Raw genomic sequence first — 21,280 nt, 5'->3', positions numbered from 1 at the left:
TACGCTTTATGGTGTGCTTGCTCCTGTAACTCAGAGGTCAGTCCCTTTCTTAGAAGAACACAAAATAAATTAACTCAAAACAATGAAAACCGTTTCAGACATGGGCAATGGTTCAACCAGAAATTGATATGTATCAGTGAGGGCCCTGTATTTGCCCAGACAAGCGTTTCCTGACCTTCCAGTGCATTGATGAGAATCCTCATCCACAAATGAGATCAAAAAGCTAATCATGGAGTACAATAGTGACTTAAGTGTTTCCTTGTGTAAATTTGATCTGAGTTACTTGAACAGGTAATTCTAGATGAACTTCTTCATCTTTTGTGGTTACAGGTATACTGCCTGCTCTGCTGGTGTTTATTTTCCCTACAGTCACACTTCTTTGACACACAGTAAAGTTGCTCTTGGTGGGTGATAGGAGCACGGGGACTCAAGCATTCCTTTCTCTTTGTTTCTGTTTTCTGGTTTTTCCTGAATGACAGGAAGCAATGCTATAATTGGGCCAGGATGATCCCGGGTGGACAGAGTGTTGGCTTAGATTTCATCTTGGCACTTCACCTTGTTTATTATACAGAAAAATAAAGCCAGCTAAGGGGCAAAGCAGAATTCTGTTGTGCATTTCTTTCAATCAGAGGAGAATGGCATGCAAACACCTTGGTATTCCTATGTACCTACCCACCTGACTGTATCAGATTCTCCCTGTCAGCAGATAACAGAGGATTTGTCTCATGGCCCCAAATTAATACTGGACTCATCCCTTATTGAAACAGAACAGAGTGATACTCACAGCCTCTCTCCATCACATGGCGGCTTAGAAGAAGACAAAGACCACTCAACGACCGCTACTCCAACATCTATCAGTAAGGACTGGAAAGCCCACGTGGCTTCAGCTATTGAAAAAAGATCAATCAGGCATGGGTGCTTTTGCAGTGTCTTTGGTGGAGGTGCATCAGTTGGCTGTTGTCATGCTGTTACTCCTGATCAGAAGGTGTGGCTGGTGACGGTTCTCTGTCTTTTCTGCTTTGTAGATCTCTTAGAAGCCATTGTATATTAAATGCAAACTTTATTTTCTTAATCTTCAAGTTTGGGTTTCTTAAATCCTAGAGTTAGTGAGTTTGTTTAAGAGTAGCAAATTGCTGGTGTGTGATTGGGTGGAAAAATCTGAATTATAGCACTCTCTATTTTCCTTGCAATAATAATATTATTTTTCCATTTATCCTCTGGACCACAAATCCATGGTGCCGGTGAGCAAGAAGCAGTGCAAGGAAAGGAAAGAATAATCAAAGCCTCACATCTTTGAAACTTTGCATTTGCTATTCCAACTGCACAGCCTAATTTTACCTTTCAATTCAGTAACACGTTTTTTCCTCTTCATCAGTGGTGGGTTCAATTGACTAAGAACTCAAGATTATGTAGTGCCCGAGTTTCAAAGTAACAATTCTAGAGGCGTAAACCGTATTTGAATAACCCAGGCAGATATTGCAATGAATGTCTCTTCTAGATATTAGGATCGCCACTCTCTTCCACTGAATGATGGAATTCCAGATGGTATTGACTGCAAAATATTGATTCTGTTCCATAGGGTGACAAACTGCACCATCTTTTGCTCCATGCTCACAAATAACAAGTGGAAAGTTTTTGCAGCAATTACACATGCTGAAGACAAGCATGTTTTGGGTGGTGGTCTTACAAATGTGGGTTTACTGTTGATTCCACCTCCACACAGATAGGAACGATGGCAGAAGAGGTGGAAATCTTCCTGAAGATGCAACTACTTCAGTGGAAGGTTACACTCATTTTCCAGACACAAATGAATATACAACCCTCACCCCGGTGCCCCCTACTAGGACTGGGTCCCCTGGAGTTACTGAAGTTACTATTGTTGGAGATTCCACCTCTAAGGCTGATCTTACTTTACCAGGTAATTCGGGCATTTGATATCTGGTTTGCTTTCTCTATAGGAAGAAACAACACATACTTTCATATAGTAAAGAACGTCTTCTCTGTGTAGACTGTAATTAGATTGATTCGTGTCATGGGAATGGCTTTCATCACAGGTCATCATTCTAATGCAGTAGATTTACTTTAGATGAATAATACTTTGATTTACCTGTGTAATTTCCATTTATTGTTGTGACTTGGTTGTTATGGTAGAATTTCTTTCTTTGTCTTACTCCTGATCTTGTGATATATTTAGTTGAACCATATGAAATCGACACTTTTGTAAGTAAAATTAGTCAAGTATCAGTTTCATTTGATTCAGCTAATATATGCTGCTTATGTAAGGTTTTACCCAACTTGTGAATAATTTCCCTATACTAATGTCTTTGCTCTGAAATTATTCTTTTATTGGTGATAGATTGGTGAATTTTATTTTTGGTGAAGGGCTTATGGATACCTCTTCTAATTATGGTGTACACTTAAACCTTTATGATTTAATCTACTTTATGACTAGCTACCCTTTCTCAGACAGGGAGGCCTGGCGTGCTGCGGTTCATGGGGTCGCAAAGAGTCGGACATGACTGAGCGACTGAACTGAACTGAACTGACTCTTTCTCGTGTGAGAGCAAAGAGTTGATTGAAGATGACTTATTCAATTAAGTTACACATGGACCTAGCCATCCTTCCCACTTCTACTTTTGTTTCTCTGTTTGCATTAAGAAACTAATACTGAAGAAAAGGGAACTGCAAAATACTTACCCTGGCTGAGAAACTAAAATTGAACTCTCTCTTCTTGGTGCCAGATATTTAAGTGTTCTTACTATTCAGCCATTAAGGAATATTAAAGATCCATTATTTTAAACATATATATATATGTAGTAGTACATGTCTTTTCCTACCCCATGCCCCCTCAGATGAAGAGTAAGTCTCATGAGAACTCAGTATATAAAACAGATGACAGGTGTGATGCTGTGACTGTTGTGGGACAGAATGCCATGTGCTTGGCCTCTATCCTAGAGCCCACATGCTTGGGCTGCCCATCTCAGGGCTTCAAGGGAACAGTTTTAAAAAATCCTGACCTCAACAGTTTTGGCACAACAAAGCCCCTTTACACCTGCTGGTTCTTTATTCGGCATGGTTCTGCCCTCAGTTATTAAAAATTCCAAGTAGCCGTGTCAGTATTCTTCTGGAGAAATGAATTTTAGAGCACTGCCTGGTTTCTTTTGGCAAAATAAGGCCCTTTATGCAACCGAGTGAATTTAAATGGCAGTTTTAATAGTCACAGTAGCCTCAGAGGATTACATAGCCTATTTGTTAGTAAATAAAATGCTTTCTACAAAATCGATAATTACATATCCTGATCCCTTCTGCATTCTGCAGTGGTACAGACAGATTTTCCATAGTTCTCCATGGATTAAATGATCTATCATCCTTGATTTTCTTCCAGAATACTCAGTTAAGGCTAATTTCTTCCCATATATTTTTTTCTCTGTCTTTTTGCTTAATGTTAAGAATGAAAACATCCTCAATTGTAGTGGTTGTGGTCTTGGGTGGTGATGGTGGTGATGGTGGTGGTGATGTTGAGTGCTTTGGTGTCAGCATTTCAGCAGATGCTGTTTTCAGCTTTTCTAACCATCAGCCAAGGAACAAAGTGATCTATCTCCTCCATACAGTTGTGTAAGCGATTACAGGTCGCCTATCTCCACTTTCTCTAAATAAGGACATTGTGAAGATCAGATTACTGTGTATTCCTTAGAGGAATCTTTCATAATGGGTGACTGTAGCCATTTTATGAACCTGTTTTGTTTTGCTTCAAGATTCCATTATAACTTTAGGAAGTGTGTGGGAAGGAGGGGGAGGAACCAGAGTTTCCATATGCTGAACCTGAGATTTGACCTGTGGATCCAGATTTTAGCAATTCATGAACTTGTTTCAATGTAAAGCCTTCTGGTGATGGATGTTTGAAAAGATGGCGTTATACTAACTCTTGGTGTTGAAAATACAGATTTAAGTTTTTGGAAAATATGATTTGAAATATATTCTAATAACCAGGTACACCTTAGCCACATATTAGTTAACTTCCCATTTCTTTTTCACTTATTTTCAGACTTAACTTTCTCTAAAGTGAATTGACTTTTCTCTTTGAATCCTTATTGATTCAACCCCAAGATACTTTATTGAACAAACAAAACATTTCTCAATTTCCTACCTCAGAGAAATCTCTTTTTTTTTTTTTTTGCATTTATTTGTATTAGTTGGAGGCTAATTACTTTACAATGTTGTAGTGGTTTTTGCCATACATTGACCCAGAAGGATCGGGTGGAGAGAAATCTCTTTAAATGTCCTATGCCCTAAGCCACAGAGTACATACATTCCCAATGATCACATCTATCATAATTCAAAGCCCATAATCGTTATGTCAAAGACACAGTATCAGATCCCAACCTCAGACTTGCCAAGACATCACAGTATTTTTGGTAGAGTTACAATTTGGGGATTTCTCCTGAAGCCACGCTTCTTATGGTCATTCTTACTGGTCTGTGCTGTCCCGGTTTTTAAAATTTTGCTTGAAGCTCTAACCCACTCATCAGTGGATGAAGCAATGAACAATAATTCATGTCATGGACCCATTCAGAACTCCTTTGTCATTATTTTTGGTTACCTTCAAAAGACTTTGCGAGGGACTGTATGAAAATGCACAGGTGAGGAAGCCCAGATAGTAATGTAAGTGAACACGTGGTTTTGAACCTCCCTCTGTTGCTCCTTGCAGGAGACTACGGCTCATCCCGCGACCCCAGTGGAAGGTCCTATACAACTCATGCATCTGAATCAGCTGGTGAGTTTGAGCTGCTTTCAGTCATTCACTGTTACCATCATGGAACCTGCTAATTATTAATGATGTATGAGTCATGTGTCCCCGAAAGTGGTTCTCACACATTGTTTGCATGCGTCACAATCGCGGGGAGAACTTATTAAACTACACTGCTGGGCCCCATCCTCAAACGTTTCTGCTTCAGTAGGAGTGGAATGAAGCCTGAGCACTTGTATTTCTAGTAATTTCTCTGGTGATGCTGATTCTGCTCAGACACAGACTCCACTTTGAGGATGACTGCTTTTGAGAAAATTCTTCCATCTGAAAAAATCAGGAAGAATTCAAGCAGTCGCTCAATTTAACACTGCATTTTACCAGAGTGATTAAGAACATAGATTTTAAAGAAAGAGTGGCCTGGGTTTGATTCCAGCTCCTTCGCATGCCAGCAAGGGACCTTGTTTAAAGGATCTGAGGTTTGATTTCCTAACCAAAAAAATTGGGACGATAATAAATTGTCACAGGGCATTGTTTTAAAGCGACATTCCCAGTGGCTCAGTGGGTAAAAAATCTGCCTGCAATGCAGGAGACACAGGATACTAAGGTTCAATCCCTGGGTCAGGAAGATCACCTGGAGGAGAAAATGGCAATCCACTCCAGTATTTTTGCCAAGAAAATCCCATGGCTACAGTCCAAGGGATCACAGAGTTAGAAGTGACTGAGCACGCACACACATGCACACGTTGTTTTAAAGACTAAATGATGTATACTTGTAAAGTCTTTAGCATAATTCCCCTGCCCACCACGCATGGCATAATAACTAGCCTTTACTGAGAATTTACTGTGTGCTGCTGGCGTCTTTCTGAATACTTTACACGTGTTAGGTTAGACTCTCTGAAACTGCCATTTCTGTAGATCAACAGTCAGTTATCGGTGATTCCCTATATTTCATCTTTTGTGTTCTCATTTAATTATGTCAGTAATTGTATTATCTCAGTATTACAAATGAGGAAACTAAGACCCAGAAAGGCTAAGCACCATGACTGAGTTGACTTGGTAGAGTTGAATGGTGGAACCAGGTTTCAAGCCCAGGGATCTTGTGTTGCCTCTCAGATGCATGATCTGGAGAGATTCCCTGTAATGACCGTCATTATTGCTTTTCATTATCGTTACATAATTACTGTAACGATCATGCCTCTAGAAATATCACTCCAGCCGGCAAAAGTCTTCCATAAGGCAGGTTGACTTGTGACCACTAATGCTGGGGCTCCTGAAAGGTTATGCCAGGGCTGTCTCACTGTGGTCTCCCTGAGTATTGCCAGCCCAGGTGACCCCATGCCAGCCAAGTAGCCCCATATGAACTATTGTCCTTCCCTTCCTTCCCAGCTGGGAGTTGGGTTGCCTCCAAGCTTGAAGGTTCACACACTTAAAGCAAATATGGAAATGGATATTTACATGGTGGCTTCAGTAATAACTTATCCTGTAAACAGAGCACAGGGATGTAGGGGCCCAGTAGAAATGCTTCTAAAATAAAGACAGAAGTCCCAGGCTCTCTGGCGGCCTTGGGTAGAACATTTAATCTTTTCCAGTTTCAATTTATTAGTGAAAAAGGAGATCAAGACACAGGCCTCTCTTACCTCCTAGAGCTCTTGTGAAGAGCATGCTGCATTAAAAATATGAAAGTGTTTTGAAAATTATATGGAACTGTTACAGTAAGGAGGTGCTCTTTAGTTTTTTATTTCATTTTGGAGTGGAGGTGCTCTTTAAAATCAAGTGATTTCAGCCACTCCAAGCATGGTCCCTGGACCAGTGGCAGGGATATCACCTAAGAGCTGGCTGGAAATGCAGACTCCCCAGACCACTGAATCAAGAACTGCATTTTATCCAGACCTACCCTGCCCTGACCCCACTATGCAGTTTGTATGTACTTTAAAGTTTGAGAAGCACTGTTTAGACTTTCTCCTCACAGTGCGAGCCACCTGTGCACGTATCTCAGATTGGATCTCACCTCCCAACTGCATTGTCAAGCATCCCTCTTTGCAGAACTTACTTCCCCAACCATCCCTACCCCGGCTGGATTCACAGAGCTCTAGGGTGCAAGACCAGGCCTGCTAGGTCTCATTCGTCTTCTCCAGCTCTTTCTTGAAGTGAGAATCAGGTGGGCGGGGGCTAGTCTCTTATGTTTGCTTCCTGAGCAGGTGTGTATTGTTCAAATGGAAGGTTTCGTCTGGTTGTGCACACACCCAGATCTTTCCTTGCTGGGAGCACTTTTTATGAAAATCAAAATAAAGAGATGATGACCCATTGATGGCCTCCCATTCAAATATCAAAGGCTTCTGTGAGTCAGAGACAGACCGACGAGAGTGGCTGTACCTCTTAGGTGGTTTTCCAGGCAAAGATCTCTAGTTTAGACAGCTAGTATCCCATGACCTGCTCAGGCTAACACCTGCCAATAATGACCAAGGCCTCTGGGAGGCAGCTAGAGGAAGCCCCTTGGATTCCTTCTGATTGATAGAAGACACTGTCAAAATGGCCTGCTGAAACAGCCAAATGTCCAGTAGAATTTGTTTTGCTCCGTTTTGAGTTTAACTAGAACATTGAATTGCATAAATAGGAGCCATTCTACTCAAAATAACCACAGCCATCAAAATTTCAGAGTTCTCCATGCACAGTCAGAAATTTGACTCTGAGAAAAGGCTATTTAAGTTCTGCCCATCTTCATGGGGTCACAAAGAGTCGTATACCATTGAGCAACTGATGGACAATGACAACATCTTCATTCATAGATTAGCCAAACAGACTTCCTGGGTTTTTTCTTCCCTGGGAACCCACTGCAGAATCCTGTGGGTATTCTGCAGTAGGGGAAAAGAGTTCATTTTAGGGGGAATTTTTCACATTTTGTTTTGAAACAGTGGAGGAAGCACAACACACACACACGCGCGCGCATGCACACGCACGCGCGCACACACACACACACCCCTTCAAAGCTTTCATTTGGGTGAGTCTTTTCACAAAATGCCTTCGAAGTTTCATTTAAAACATGATTCCTCCCTCATTGTTATGAACCTCCCGTTCTGACTTTTGAATTCTTTCTCTTGTGATTCTTCCTGCTTCTTTCCAGTTTGGATTCTTTGTCTCCTTATTTGGTTTTGTAGCAGCAGAGAATGTTGTCTTCTCAGAAGTGCGTGTTTTAGGAATATAGACATATTAGCAGGCACTCTCCTTAGGGTGATTTTTCACAAAGAGAAAGGGACATTGCCCACCCCACCCTACCTTGAATCCTTTTTGTTTCCTTAATGTTTATGACTATTGAAGATGTTGGACATAATTTTTAGACTTGCTCTGAACTATCCAAAGCATTTGAATCCCCTGGGGATCTTGTTAAAATGAAGATTCTGAGGTTTGGGATGAAACCTGAGGCTGTGTATTACCAGCCAGCTCCCACAGTGATGTTGCTGGTCTAGGGTAGCAAGGTCTTAAGTTAAAAATAGAGAATTGTAATGTTACCGAGTGCAAGATTGTACTGCTTGCTCTACAACAGGCCAGTAAATCAAGAGATGAGTTGTTGGAGCAAGGATTAGTGACTTTATTCCAAAAGCCAGCAGAAAAGATGATGGACTGGTGTCCCAAAGAACCATCCTGCTTGAGTTAGAATTCAGGCTTCTTTTATAATAACAGGGACAGAAGTGAAATTAAACTATTCCTGGTTTCCATCAGGCTTGTTAATTTCTTCCTTTTTACAGTCATTCACAGGTGGGGCTTGTCAGGATGCTTCCTATGAACTAGACCAAGATATTTTAACTTAATGCTCATTCCCCGGAAGGCAGGGTTCCCAGAGATTGGCCACTATGCATAATTTAAGCTTATAGATAGGATTTCTTTAATGATTAGCTGGTAATAGAAACAAAGGTTCTTCACTATTACAGTTAACTGCACACAATTACCATTCTTGTTCACGTCTTTAAACCTCTGTAAAATGATGATGAAGCAGATTCTATTATTACCCCCATCTTATGAGTGAGAAAACAGACCTGGCGAGGGATGACTTGTCCCAGCAGATATTACTGGTGAGAGACAGAGGTAAAACTTGAATCCAGGGCTATCCCGAACACGCATAGTACTACTGCTGAGAATTCTCATACTCTTGATGAAAAATGACATTTCTAAACCTTACCTTTCATCAAACTGAGCTTTTCTGGAGAGATGTGTCTTTCATACAACACATAATGGATGTCTGTGGCTTGGATCTATAGCTTTGCAGTGATGTAGCATGTAGAGTTTGGCCTTCTGTGTTGCTCTATGAGAAACTCCTGGTTACACGTTCCAGACTTTGTTGAGAGATGTTGTTTCTTCTCCTTAGGACACTCGAGTGGGAGTGAAGAACATGGGGCAAGCACAACCTCAGGTCCTGTGCGGAAACCTCAAATTCCAGGTGAGTTTTGAAGGAAAGAAAGGCTAAAAGCAAGCCTCTCTGAATGTCACAGAGGGAAGAAGAGACCAGTTGGGAAGCACATTCTCCTACACGTCTACCCTTGAACCTGATGGCTCCTCTTTGTGAGCTAAAGGGTGAATGGCAGTACCACAGCCTCTGGAGAAAGAATGAAACGTTTCCTTCTTCTTTGGTCCCATAGATTGGCTGAGCTCATGTTTGGACCTGTCCCTGGTCTGTCCCAAAGAAGTGCCTTGTTAGTTACTAAAGCTCCCTCCCCAAGTGAGTGATCTTCCTATCCCAGGGGATAGGAGCTTCAGGCCTTTCCCTCTATATTTCCGGGTTTGAGGGTGGATGTGTAACTTTCTCCTCACGTTGCAGACGATGGGGAAATACAAGAGTCATGTGTGTTGGGTGGAGTGAAATTTTTCTTCTGGTCTCCAAACTTCTTTTTCTCTAGGGACAATCTTTACTGATTTAGAGAGAAGAAAGTTTCAGAATTTGGTGAGAGGGCTGGACCACCTGGCTCCCTTGAGCATCAAGATTTAAGGCATTTGAGGCAAATTCTTTCTCTGACTTAGGCTCCAAACTGGACATTTGTAAAGTGGGATTACAGTGAAGGAAGGTTTCCCTAGGGAAGAGCGTGGTGTGGTCCGTGTCCCCTTGCCTCGGCTTACTGAGCAGAGAGTGTGGAGTTGGGGGAGTGGACTAAGGGGGTGGATGGGATGCAGTTGCTATAATCAGGCAGCAGGATTTTTCCCAGCTCTAGTGAGAGTGAGTGTGGAGCATCCCAGGGCTAGATCCATGGGGAAAGAACAGAAATGATACCTTCTTGTCAGCCTCCACATCTTCTGACTCAACCTCCCTCCCCAAACTCATCTAACCAGGGAAGGGTCAGGCTGAGGCAGTACCAAGCAGGATATCAGAGGAAAATGAGGATTCTCAAAGAAGAATAGCCAGTGAATGACTTCCCATCTTTCTTGTTCCTTCAGCTTCAGTTCATTGCATTGATATACAATCTACTTTGCTATTGAATTTATTCAGATTGTCAAGTTATATTTTAATCTTACTACAGCTTGGTTTTAAAAACATGTGTGAAACATTTTATTGGTTTACAAGTGATACACTAATTATTGGAGGCATTTTAAAAAATACTACTGAACAAAGGGATAAAAATATAATTCCTTTGTTATCTACCTCACCATCCAGAGTACCATGGTAACCATTTTCATGTGTATCCTTTCTGTTATTTTTCTGTCTGATTTCTATACAAACATTTGTATAGACACATTCTATACAAACATTTGTATAGACACATTTAGACACAATGTGTAATTTGACACATTGTTTAGTAAACTCATTCCCGACTGGCTGGTCACAGCTTTCCAATGTCATTACATACTCTTCCCCTGTATCTTAGTACACAATACAATGATGGACCCTAATTCATTTAACCAATCCCTTATTGTTGGATAGTAGATGGTTTCCAACTTCTACTATTATAAATAGCACAGTAAGAAACATCTTTATAGCCAAGTCTGAGGCCCTATATTCCTAAAAGTATAACAAATGGATCAAAGGCTGCACAGTTTGAAGGATTTTGACAAATTTTGCCAAATGACCCTGCTGACCTCTCCACAGGGATGTCATTTCTGCCACCCACTAGTATATGATCTCCATTTTTGTTCCTTAATAAAATGTAATGCAAATGCTCTCATATATAAAAGGAATGATACTTATAAGGAACATTCTTTTTATTTATTTAATGATATCACACCAAAGGCATCTACAGGTTTTACAGTTCATTCTATGCCTTTTGGAAATGTGTTTCTCCTGGGGGAACTTGGAAATCTTGACTGGTCATAAGGTATGATAAACAGGCCTGTTAGACAAAGACCTATAGCAAAATGGTTCTTCCACTATTAGCTGGCTATTGGCTAGACCTTTGGTTGGCCCCATGTGTAGAGCTGACTGTAGCTCTTGTTTGGACCAGGTCAATTTATAAAGTGCATTCCCCAAGCTCATGCGTGTCTTTGGCTTCCCACCAGAATGGCTGATCATCTTGGCATCTCTCCTGGCCTTGGCTTTGATTCTTGCGGTTTGCATCGCTGTCAACAGTAGGAGAAGGTAAGGCGATGCTCCTCAGGTCCTTAACTTTGAAAGGGCATCATTTAAACTTAGGCTGTAAAACTGCTAAGTATAAAATACAAGCTACAAGGGTATGGTGCACAACACAGGGAATGTAGCCAATATTTTGTATTAACTTTATATGGAGTGTAATCTGTAGAAATGTTGAATTACTATGTTGTATATGTGAGACTAATAGAATATTGTGAGTCAACTATACTTCAATTAAAAAAAAAGCCGTAGGCAATATGTCCTTGCTACTCAGAGTGTAGCCCCTGCAACCAGCAGCCTCTGCACACTGAAAGCTTGTCAGAAATGCTACATCTCAAGCCCTACCCCACCCTCCCCGTATCAGAGTCTGTGTTTTGATAAGACCCCAGGGACTCATGTGTACAGTACAGTTTAAGAACCTCTGCCCTGGATATTCTTTAGAGAAGGGAGACTGTGATTCTTTGGACATCTGCTTTTAAATGGGTCTTTTGTGGGTCTTAATTTTGGGGTATGTTTTGAAAGCTGTGCAATTACTCACCAGGAAGACATATAGTATACTCATTCATTGATTCATTGGACCTCCCTGGTGGCTGAGATGGTGAAGAGTCTGCCTGTAATGCCAGAGACCCTGGTTCAATCCCTGGGTCAGGAAGATCCCCTGGAGGAGGGCATGGCAACTCACTCCAATATTCTTGCTGGGAAAATCCCGTGGATAGAGGAGTATGGTGGGTTACAATCCACCTGCTCACAAAGAGTCAGACAGGACTCAGTGACTAACACTTTCACTTTGATTCACTGAACAAATATTTATCAAATGTCTTCTCAGTGCACAATAATACTGTATAGAGATTCAAGGACTGGCCCTTTAGTCTGTCTGAGGTCCTTAGAAACCTAGAACCCTTACCTAAAGCAGGCATTGGGTTTGTGATTTTATTTTATTTTTTTATAATGACACTATTTTCTGCTTTCTGAAAGCTGTCATCAAAAGGATTCAGGTTATGGCCTAGGAAGAGTTCCCTGAGACCGAGGTATAGGAGACAATGAAGAATTTTCCATGGAAAGTCTGAAAAAAGACAGTCACCTCTCTAGAACTGGCATGTGGGTTGTTTTCATATCGTCAGACATCTTTTCTCTCCCTCCCTCAACCAAGGCCTATTGTTTTGTAATGATATATCTGCATATACCTGATTCCGCTATGACCAGCCTCTAGAAATAATGCTACCTTTAATATGAAGCAGAGGAAAACAGTAATTCTAGCATCAGAGGAAATGAGCTTTCACAGGAGTACTCCAGAAATATAGCTCTAAGTTTCAAGATACTCTAAAGATGCACAATTTTTTTCCAAGAAAATGCAGAGGAACATCAAACTTTTTGTAAATGTCCCTGGAGGTTTCTTCTTATAAATCAAAATAATCTTATTTCCAAGTGGGGCCACACTTATTGTATCATTAGATCATCAAACAGGTCAGAAAATGCCCCTACATTTGGGAAAAGACCTGGGAAAAATTCTAGAATCTTTCTTGTTGTCTTTTGGAAAGCCAAGGAACAGCTAATTCCATTGCCATGTATGGCTCATGCAGTATCTTTCCTTTTTGGAGGAAATCAAATAACGTCATTTTACATTCATACAAGTTAATGAAAGTGCTTTTAAAATCAAATAGACGTGCTGCTATCTGTAAAACAAACAAAAAAATTTAGGCAATTTCATAAGGAACAAAAACCAGGAAAAGAAATCTGAAAGACCTCCTAAAAATCTCCCATGACTAAATGGAAAGACTTTTTTTAGTTGAATTTAAATAATATGACTTAGGGAGCCCTTACAAAGAGCCTTTATACTTTCCTTCGGCCTCTGTGTTTTTTTCGTAGATGACTTTTGCTCAATTAAATATGAATTTCCTATTGTTGGAAATCAGTCCTTTTATTCCAGGCCCTAAAATGTACCACTTCTGCTCACATATACAGCCCATAAGCTCTGTGCATGTCACCATAGAAACATTGGCCTCAGATGCTCTCAACGTGGGGGAGAACTCGGAGAAGCATCTCAGCTGTCCCCTGAGTAGTTTCACTTCCCATCATGTCAGCAGCATAAGCAGGCCCCCTTGTTTCCCCACCCCTTCCTCCCAATACCACTGGTCACCCTGGCAACTAGCAAACAGGGACACACAGGATCCCGTAGAGTGAGCGTCTCACCGGGAAAGTAGCTGCTCAGATGCTCTGAATAACCATGTCCTGATTGGATAATCGAAAACAGATTTGCCACAGGGCTAAAGACTGATTAACGGCTGCAGAGGCCCTGGGATGTACACTATGATTCTAAAGCCACCAGCCCATTTCTAATCCTCTCAAAAGGCAGAGGCCTTTCTACTTGGAGGTGGCATTCTAGAGGGATACAGAATCCTATTTTCATCAAAGAAAGTTTGTTTGAAGATAAGAGGCCTATTCCAGGTATTCACTTATTCAGCAAATGTCTTTTGAGAGGCAGCTGTGACTGTCAGCACTACAGAGGAGGAAGAGATGAAAACACAAAGGGTACCATGCCTTCTCTGCAAGAATCTTGAGGTTTTGGGGCAGTATTGGCCTGTTCACTTTGAGTCAGCTATTGTTTATTGCCAACATTCTCTGGGCCAGGCCTTGTTACGTGAATTACAATTAAAAGATAGAAGTGGAAAATCATTAACTACTGAAGTTGAGGTTGGAGAATTAAACATGGGCTTCCACGAAGTGATCTGTGAGTTCCATCATCTTAAAGATGCCGATTTAGGGGTCCTATAATTTCTCTCGCCTTCTCCATCCCTGTCATAGCCCACATTATTACCTTTCCTGCTGTTCTCTTTATAACTAGAGTCCTTGAATTGCACCTTTCTAGTGGAAATCAGAACTTTATTCACTCTCTGTAAGAGCCGACAGCTCTTTTAGGAGTCAGTTGGATTGGTAGATATTGGATGAGACTGAAGAGAAGAAGTTAGATGCCTTTCTCTTAAAGAATTTATCGTGTTTGTGTGAAGAGGAGAGAGAAAGCTGCACAGAAGAGCAATGATTAAGGAATGTTTCTGCATCGATTGTGCAGAAGAGGCCTTTGCCCGCTTGCACTGTCATGGGAATGATCATCCTGCCTCTCCACCCCAGAGGGCAGTCATGCACCCTCTGCCTGGGATGTCCCCTCCGTTAATCTCCATGACTTAGAAATGTCTTCCTTCTTTTAAGCTGCAGCCTAGTTCACTCTAATCTCAGCTCACCCAAACTCCTGCCCTCTACAACAGAGCTGTCTGGGAGAACTTTCTGTGCTGACAGAAGTGTTCCACGTTTGTGGTCATATGCAACCATTAACCAGTTGTGGCTACTGAGCACTCCTAATGTGGCTAGTTCAACTTAAGAAGTGTATTTTTGATTTTATTTCATTTTAATTAGTTTATATCCTATGGCTGGTGTCTACTGGATGGAATGGCAAAGCTCCAACACACTGGAAAATAGATCTCTAAATGTCTTTCAGGACTCAGATAGATGAGACATAAGACCAGTCTTGTTTTCTGGTCTTTTTTTTTTTTTTTTTGCTATTGATGTTGTTTTTAAGGAAGGGGAGGAGGCCAGAATGGTCCCTGTGGTAATGGATTAGAACTGATGACATCAGTATGAACTTAATATCAATACAGATGCTTACATATAGAATTATCTCTTTATTTTTATTTTTTGGCCACGGCATGTGGGACCTTGCTTCCCAGTTGGCTCAGTGGTAAAGAATCTGCCTGCCAAGCTGAAAACACAGGTTCGATTCCTGGGTTGGGAAGATCCCCTGGAGTTGGAAATGGCAACTGACTCCAGTATTATTGCTTGGGAAATCCCATGAACAGAGGGGCCTGGGGGGCTACAGTCCACAGGGTCGCAAAGAGTTGGACACGACTGAATGACTAAACAACAGCATGTAGGATCTTAGTTCCCTAACCAGGGATTGAACCTGCAACCCCTGCCTTGGAAGCTCAGAGTCCCAATCACTAGACTACCAGGGAAGCCCCAAGGCCAGCTGTTAAGTTACCTTACCGCTTAACTTTTAAGATAAACTCCTCCATGCCCTAAAGAATATGTTTCCTGACTTCTAAACCCCACACAGCCTGCCCACCCACTCCTGGCCAGGCTTCAGCCTGGCAGCTTCCTCATCGTGAGGTCACTTGCGTCCTCAGCTGATGCCTGTGGTTGAAGGGGAAAGGAGATACAGGCAAGATGTGGTTCAGTAAAGATCTCTGACCTTTAGAGTCAGAAAGTCTAAGTTGTAAATACTATGTAGTTCCTGTTATAACTAGCGGGGTAGCTTTGGGTGATACGCTTGACTTCTTGGACTCAGAAAAGAGATAGGCTGGATCACCTCTGAAGTCCCTTCAGCTCTAATGTTTCTTTTTAAATTCCTGTAGCTAATAAGAAATTAAAAAATTAGAGCTTGGTTTTTAAAAGTACTTATGAATTGCCCGGAGCGCCAAATATCGGGCTGTTATTTATGAGCATCATCCTGCCCTCCTGAAAAAACTCAGACAGAAAACAGAGACACATAAATCCAGAGGGAAATGGGGGCAGGACCAAACCCAAGCACAACATTCCTCCGCCATGCAGGTCTAATGTTACCCACTTTCAAAATCAGCTTCATTTAGGGTAATAATGTTAATCCCCACCTCGCCTCCTTGCACAAACATTTATTTTATGATTATAAATCACTTTCCTGCACTGTTTCATCCAACTTCTCAACTACCCGTTTGGTGGATGAATGGAAATTACTTTAATAAGATATTTTTTCTCCAAAGACCATCTGATGCAAACTATTGGGTTGACCAAAAAGGTCATTCAGGAAAAAACAAACTTTTTTGCCAACCCCGTATTATATATAAAATGGATAAACAACAAGATCCTACTCTATAGCATAGGCAACTGTATTTAATATCCTGTGATAAACCACAATGGAAAAGAACATGAAAAAGAATATATGTATGTGTGTATATCTGTTCAGTTCAGTTCAGTCACTCAGTCATGTCTGACTCTGCAATGCCATGGACTGTAGCACCCCAGGCCTCCCTGTCCATCACCAGCTCCCAGGGTTTACTCAAAATCATGTCCATTGAGTTGGTGATGCCATCCAAGCATCTCATCCTCTGTCGTCCCCTTCTCCTGCCTTCAGTCTTTCCCAGCATCAAGGTCTTTTCAGATGAGTCAGTTCTTTGCATCAGGTGGCCAAAGTATTGGTGTTTCAGCTTCAGCATCAGTCCTTCCAATGAATATTCAGGACTGATTTCCTTTAGGATGGACTGGTTGGATCTCCTTGCGGTCCGAGGGACTCTCAAGAGTCTTCTCCAACGCCACAGTTCAAAAGCATCAATTCTTCGGCCCTCAGCTTTGATTACAGTCCAACTCTCACATCCATACATGACCACTGGAAAAACCATAGCCTTGACTAGATGAACCTTTGTTGGCAAAGTAATGTCTCTGCTTTTTAATGTGCTGTCTAGGTTGGTCATCTTCCCTGGGTTGGGAAGATCCTCTGGAGAAGGAAATGGCAACCCACTCCAGTACTCTTGCCTGGAAAACCCCATGGACAGAGGAGCATGATAGCCTATAGTCCTTGGGGTCACAAAAAGTCAGGCACGACTGACTGAGCAACTTCACAAGGTTGGTCATAATTTTTCTTCCAAGGAGTAAGCATTTTTTAATTTCATGTCTGCAGTCACCATCTGCAGTAATTTTGAAGCCCAAAAAAATAAAGTCTGCCACTGTTCTGCATCTATTTGCCATGAAGCGATAGATCGGATGCCATGATCTTTGTTTTCTGAATGTTAAGCTTTAAGCCAACTTTTTCACTCTCCTTTTTCACTTTCATCAAGAGGCTCTTTAGTTCTTCTTCACTTTCTGCTGTAAGGGTGGTGTATGAGTATAACTGAGGGTTTTCCAGGTGGGGCTAGTGGTAAAGAATCCACCTGCCAATGCAGGTAGACGTAAGAGATGCAGGTTCAGTCTCTGGGTCGGGAAGATCTCCTGGAGGAGGGCGTGGCAACCCACTCCGGTATTCTTGCCTGGAAAATCCCATAGACCGAGGAGCTACAGTCCATGCGGTTGAAGAGTCAGATAGGACTGAAGTGACTTAGTACGTATGAACATGTATAATTGAATCACTTTGCTGGACAGCAGAAATTAACACAATGTTGTAAATCAACTGTACTACAGCAAAATTAAATTTAAACAAAAAACTGCAAAAGCAAAGACAAGTGAGATAACCCTTGGTAATTTGAAAAAAACACAAGCAGCACCCACCTTTGGCCTTTTACAACATCTTCATTATAAATATAACAAGGGGAGTGGAGGTAGCCAGAAGAAACAAACCAAACATTGTTCATGGCTTTGGTTATACTAACAAGTACAGCAAGCACTTCTTGAACATTCACTGTGTTTTGGATACCGTTCTAAGTGCTTATCCAAGGCCTCGATTTCCTTACTCTACGTTGTTCAGAAGAGCAACAGATAAAATGATGGTAAACCCATGTATCCAGTGCCAGCCTCTGTTTCAAGGGATTTCCACAGTCCTATGACACTGGTACTCTTAACAGCCTGGTGTTACAGGTAAGAAAACTGAGGCTCAGAGAAGTTAAGTGAGTTGCCCGAGGTCACACAGTGGTAAGGCCCTCAAACCAGGCCTTCCAAGCACCTGCTCTTGTCTCTGGATTGCATCCATATGCCCAGCCCTACGGACCAGCAGAGGTCAAGTGTCCTTCCTCCTCCCCTCATCAGGAGTCATGCCAGAGGATACAGGATCAATCTCCTATTCAGGAGGTATAATTTCTACTTCCCCAAACAACTGATTAAAGTTTATGGCCTTGGCAGTTCCAGAGGGAATGGCCCATGATCATGAATAATAGAAGCTTTGTCTCTACAACTGCAAATATCCAGTGGCAAAGTGAACAATTCCAACTTCGTACTTGTTCCAGATCTCCAGATGGTTAGCAGCATGAATAAAGCAAGGGCGGCAGACCCTGGACTTTGGTCATAAAAGCCTCCATTTGAATATTGACTCTGTCCCTCTTACTGGCTGTGTGATCTCAAGCTAGTTACTAAACCTCCCTGAGCCTCAGTTTCCATTGCTGTATAATGGGAATAACAACTGCTTTGTGAGATTATTGTAAAGATTACATGAAATTACATGTAAAGTGCCTGACATTCACGAAGTGTCCAATAAATGCACATTTCCCCTCACTCCCACTCCACTTGTAGTTGTGAGGATTTGCACCTTTGCTTTTGTTTAAGCAACATCTGACTTCTTGGTTTGCACTTTTGCTTCGTTTAAGCAGCATCTGACTTCTTGATGTGTGGCAGTGATCATGTTACAGGAAAGAGGAAGCGTTGCTTCAGGCTGGGGTGGGGGTAAGGCAATGTCCTGACCCAGCAACAGGATCAAGGTCATGTTCTTCTATAGAGGACCTGCATTTGAGTAATGTTATTGAGAAATCTTAAGTAGTGAACGACTTGCCTTATGTAGTTAAACTTCCCATATCTAAGGTTACATGGCAATTAACCAAGGATAAGGGAAAAATCAGTGTGGCCTTATATCTTCCCTGGTGACTCAGATAGTAAAGAATCTGACTGCAGTGCTGAGTTCGATCCCTGGGTTGGGAAGAGATCCCCTGGAGAAGGGAATGGCAACCCACTCCAGCATTCTTGCCTGGAGAATCCCATGGACAGAGGAGCCTGTTGGGTTAGAGTTCATGGAGTCGTACAGAGTCGGACACGATTGAGTAACTGACCCTAACACTATACTTCTAGAAAAGTGTTGCCTCATTCTTCTTGGTATTTGCAATAATAACCCTGACAACGCCAACATAGTGTTGACTAGGAGAGGAAGTAATGGGACTTTCTTGAATACACAAATCAGAATGATTTACAATCAGCCTGTTGATGGTTTATCTAAGCCTTCAGAAACAGCCAGAGTTTAACAGAGGCAAACATTTCCCTTACATGATATGCTGGAAGGAGAGTTAGAACTTGTGAGTCAGACACACCAGGGCTTGAATCCCAATTCTCTTAGTACTCGTTGAATAACCTGGGACAAGTGATGGAATTTTCCAAGTGCAAGATTTCTTTAGCTGTGATGGGGGATACAATGAGCCCTGACTTCCCATAGCTGTGACCACTGATTCTCAGACTCACTTCAGGTAGCCCGTGAGGGTTTGCTAAATCCGAGACCTTGGTCTCCGCCCCTCGAGTTTTCTGATTCAGGATGTCCGAGGTGGGCCTGAGAATTTGCATTTCTAACAAGTTTACAAGTGATGCTTTGGCTACTGGTTCAAGGACTTTGCTTTGAAAAGTGCCAATTGTTAAAAGTCAATAGGATGAAATATACTCAGATTATCATAAACCATAGTGATGGTGGCATTAACTGTGACAGTGATGACAGAATCATTGTACCCATTTCTCTTACAATTTTTTTTCAATTCTTAGATGTGGGCAGAAGAAAAAGCTGGTGATCAACAACGGGAATGGAACCATGGAGGAAAGAAAGCCCAGCGGACTCAATGGAGAAGCTAGCAAGTCTCAGGAGATGGTGCATTTGGTGAACAAGGGGTCGTCAGAGACCCCAGACCAGTTCATGACGGCAGACGAGACACGGAACCTGCAGAATGTGGATATGAAGATTGGGGTGTAACGCCTACTTCATGACCTTGGAAATAAACCACCATTGGAGACACAACCATTACAGGGAGCTGGGACACTTCACAGATGCAGTGTGCTACTGATTGTTTCATTGGGGATCTTTTTTTTTAGCATAAAATTTTCTATTCCTTTTTTGGGAGTTTTTTGTGTTTTATTTTTTAAAGTCAGATCCAGTTGATAAAAACAGCATTGCTTTCTGAAATAAGGGCCCAGTTAGTAATCGGCAAGAATTGAACTGTTCTAGTCCCCACCGAGAAGCGTCTCACCTCCCTGAGGTGTGTGATGGGCAGCTTCTAACAAAAGCCACACGTCCATCTTCCTGATCCTCAACCTTCCCCTTCACCCCACTTGCCAGGGAACGGCCACCTGCTAAGGACATCCTGCAGGGCTAAGAGGGATTGGCCCCTGGGAGGAAATTTGAGTGGGTCCATACTGCCCTTCCAGCAGCCCAATCCCTGGGCATTTCTTTCTAGTGGGGTTGGGGATGGGGGTGTACTGGTTACACATCCCCTTCTACAGACTCCTTGGAAAATTTTCAAATGCTTCTGGGAAATACCCAGTGAAGCTATTTATCTATAGTAAGCTATTTATCTGTGTTTTTGAAATATGAAAAAACCTTGGAGGTCCTTTGATCAATGTTTTTGTTTTTGTTTTTTGTTTTTTTTGGTTACCTACCTGGTCAGAGGCATAAAAGGGTTTATACTGGTTCATAATAAACACCTGTACTTCTTCCACCTTAACCCTTTGTGCTGTGATCTTTCAGTTTCCTAACCAGCAAAGTCTGGGTCCGAACAGCTCATCAGGAAGAGGCGAGGAGGTCCTCCTTGCAAGTCTTCATCTCAGAGCCACAAAGCCCTCACTCAGGCTCACTCACCCGAATCTCATAGAGGACCAGGGGAGACAGTATTGTTTTATTTCTGAGGTTCCAAAGGCATTCTAGCCTGTCCTACAACCAAAATTGTGAGAGGAGGAGCTTCAGCTGCTTTTATGTGTTGATGGCTGCCTCTTCTTTCCCCTGAAAGATGGTGAAAAGTCACGTTACATGTGCATGAGCGACCCTTTGTGATGTTCCATGTCCTAGACCCTGATGGTGTTGTCCAAAAACAATACGGAAGTGCCTTCCGACCTTCGGTCATAAAAGGAGAAACCAATAGACACGAGGGAGCACAGACAGTAGCCAACAGACAGGCATAAGTAGGGGAGGTGGATCCTGTCGGAGGATTTTTATGACTGTATTTGTCTATTTTTTCAAGCCAGTGGTCTCCACCCAAAGCAGTTACTACTCAGGGTTAACTTAAGTGGCTGGAGAA

At 42.0% G+C, this 21,280-nt stretch overlaps 1 protein-coding gene across 11 annotated transcripts in view; it reads left to right on the top strand.

Annotated features, from left to right (window-relative positions):
• CD44 (CD44 molecule (IN blood group)) overlaps positions 1-20,710 on the top strand; it is an 89,511-nt gene extending 68,801 nt beyond the window's left edge. For 5 of the 11 annotated variants that reach the window (XM_065944207.1, XM_065944208.1, XM_065944211.1 and 2 more), the window contains 6 exons: positions 768-857; positions 1,724-1,918; positions 4,709-4,774; positions 9,108-9,179; positions 11,225-11,303; positions 19,758-20,710. In XM_065944207.1, the coding sequence (XP_065800279.1) occupies positions 768-857; positions 1,724-1,918; positions 4,709-4,774; positions 9,108-9,179; positions 11,225-11,303; positions 19,758-19,962 (707 nt within the window). In that variant the 3' untranslated portion in view covers positions 19,963-20,710. The remainder of the gene's footprint in view (positions 1-767; positions 858-1,723; positions 1,919-4,708; positions 4,775-9,107; positions 9,180-11,224; positions 11,304-19,757) is intronic. The other 6 variants (XM_065944206.1, XM_065944209.1, XM_065944213.1 and 3 more) reach the window with 2 other exon arrangements.
• Positions 20,711-21,280: the final 570 nt, after the last annotated feature.

The sequence above is a fragment of the Muntiacus reevesi genome, chromosome 9 (genome assembly GCF_963930625.1).
Source record: "Muntiacus reevesi chromosome 9, mMunRee1.1, whole genome shotgun sequence".
NCBI classification, from domain to species: domain Eukaryota; kingdom Metazoa; phylum Chordata; class Mammalia; order Artiodactyla; family Cervidae; genus Muntiacus; species Muntiacus reevesi.
This window is presented reverse-complemented; position numbering and strand designations above follow the sequence as displayed.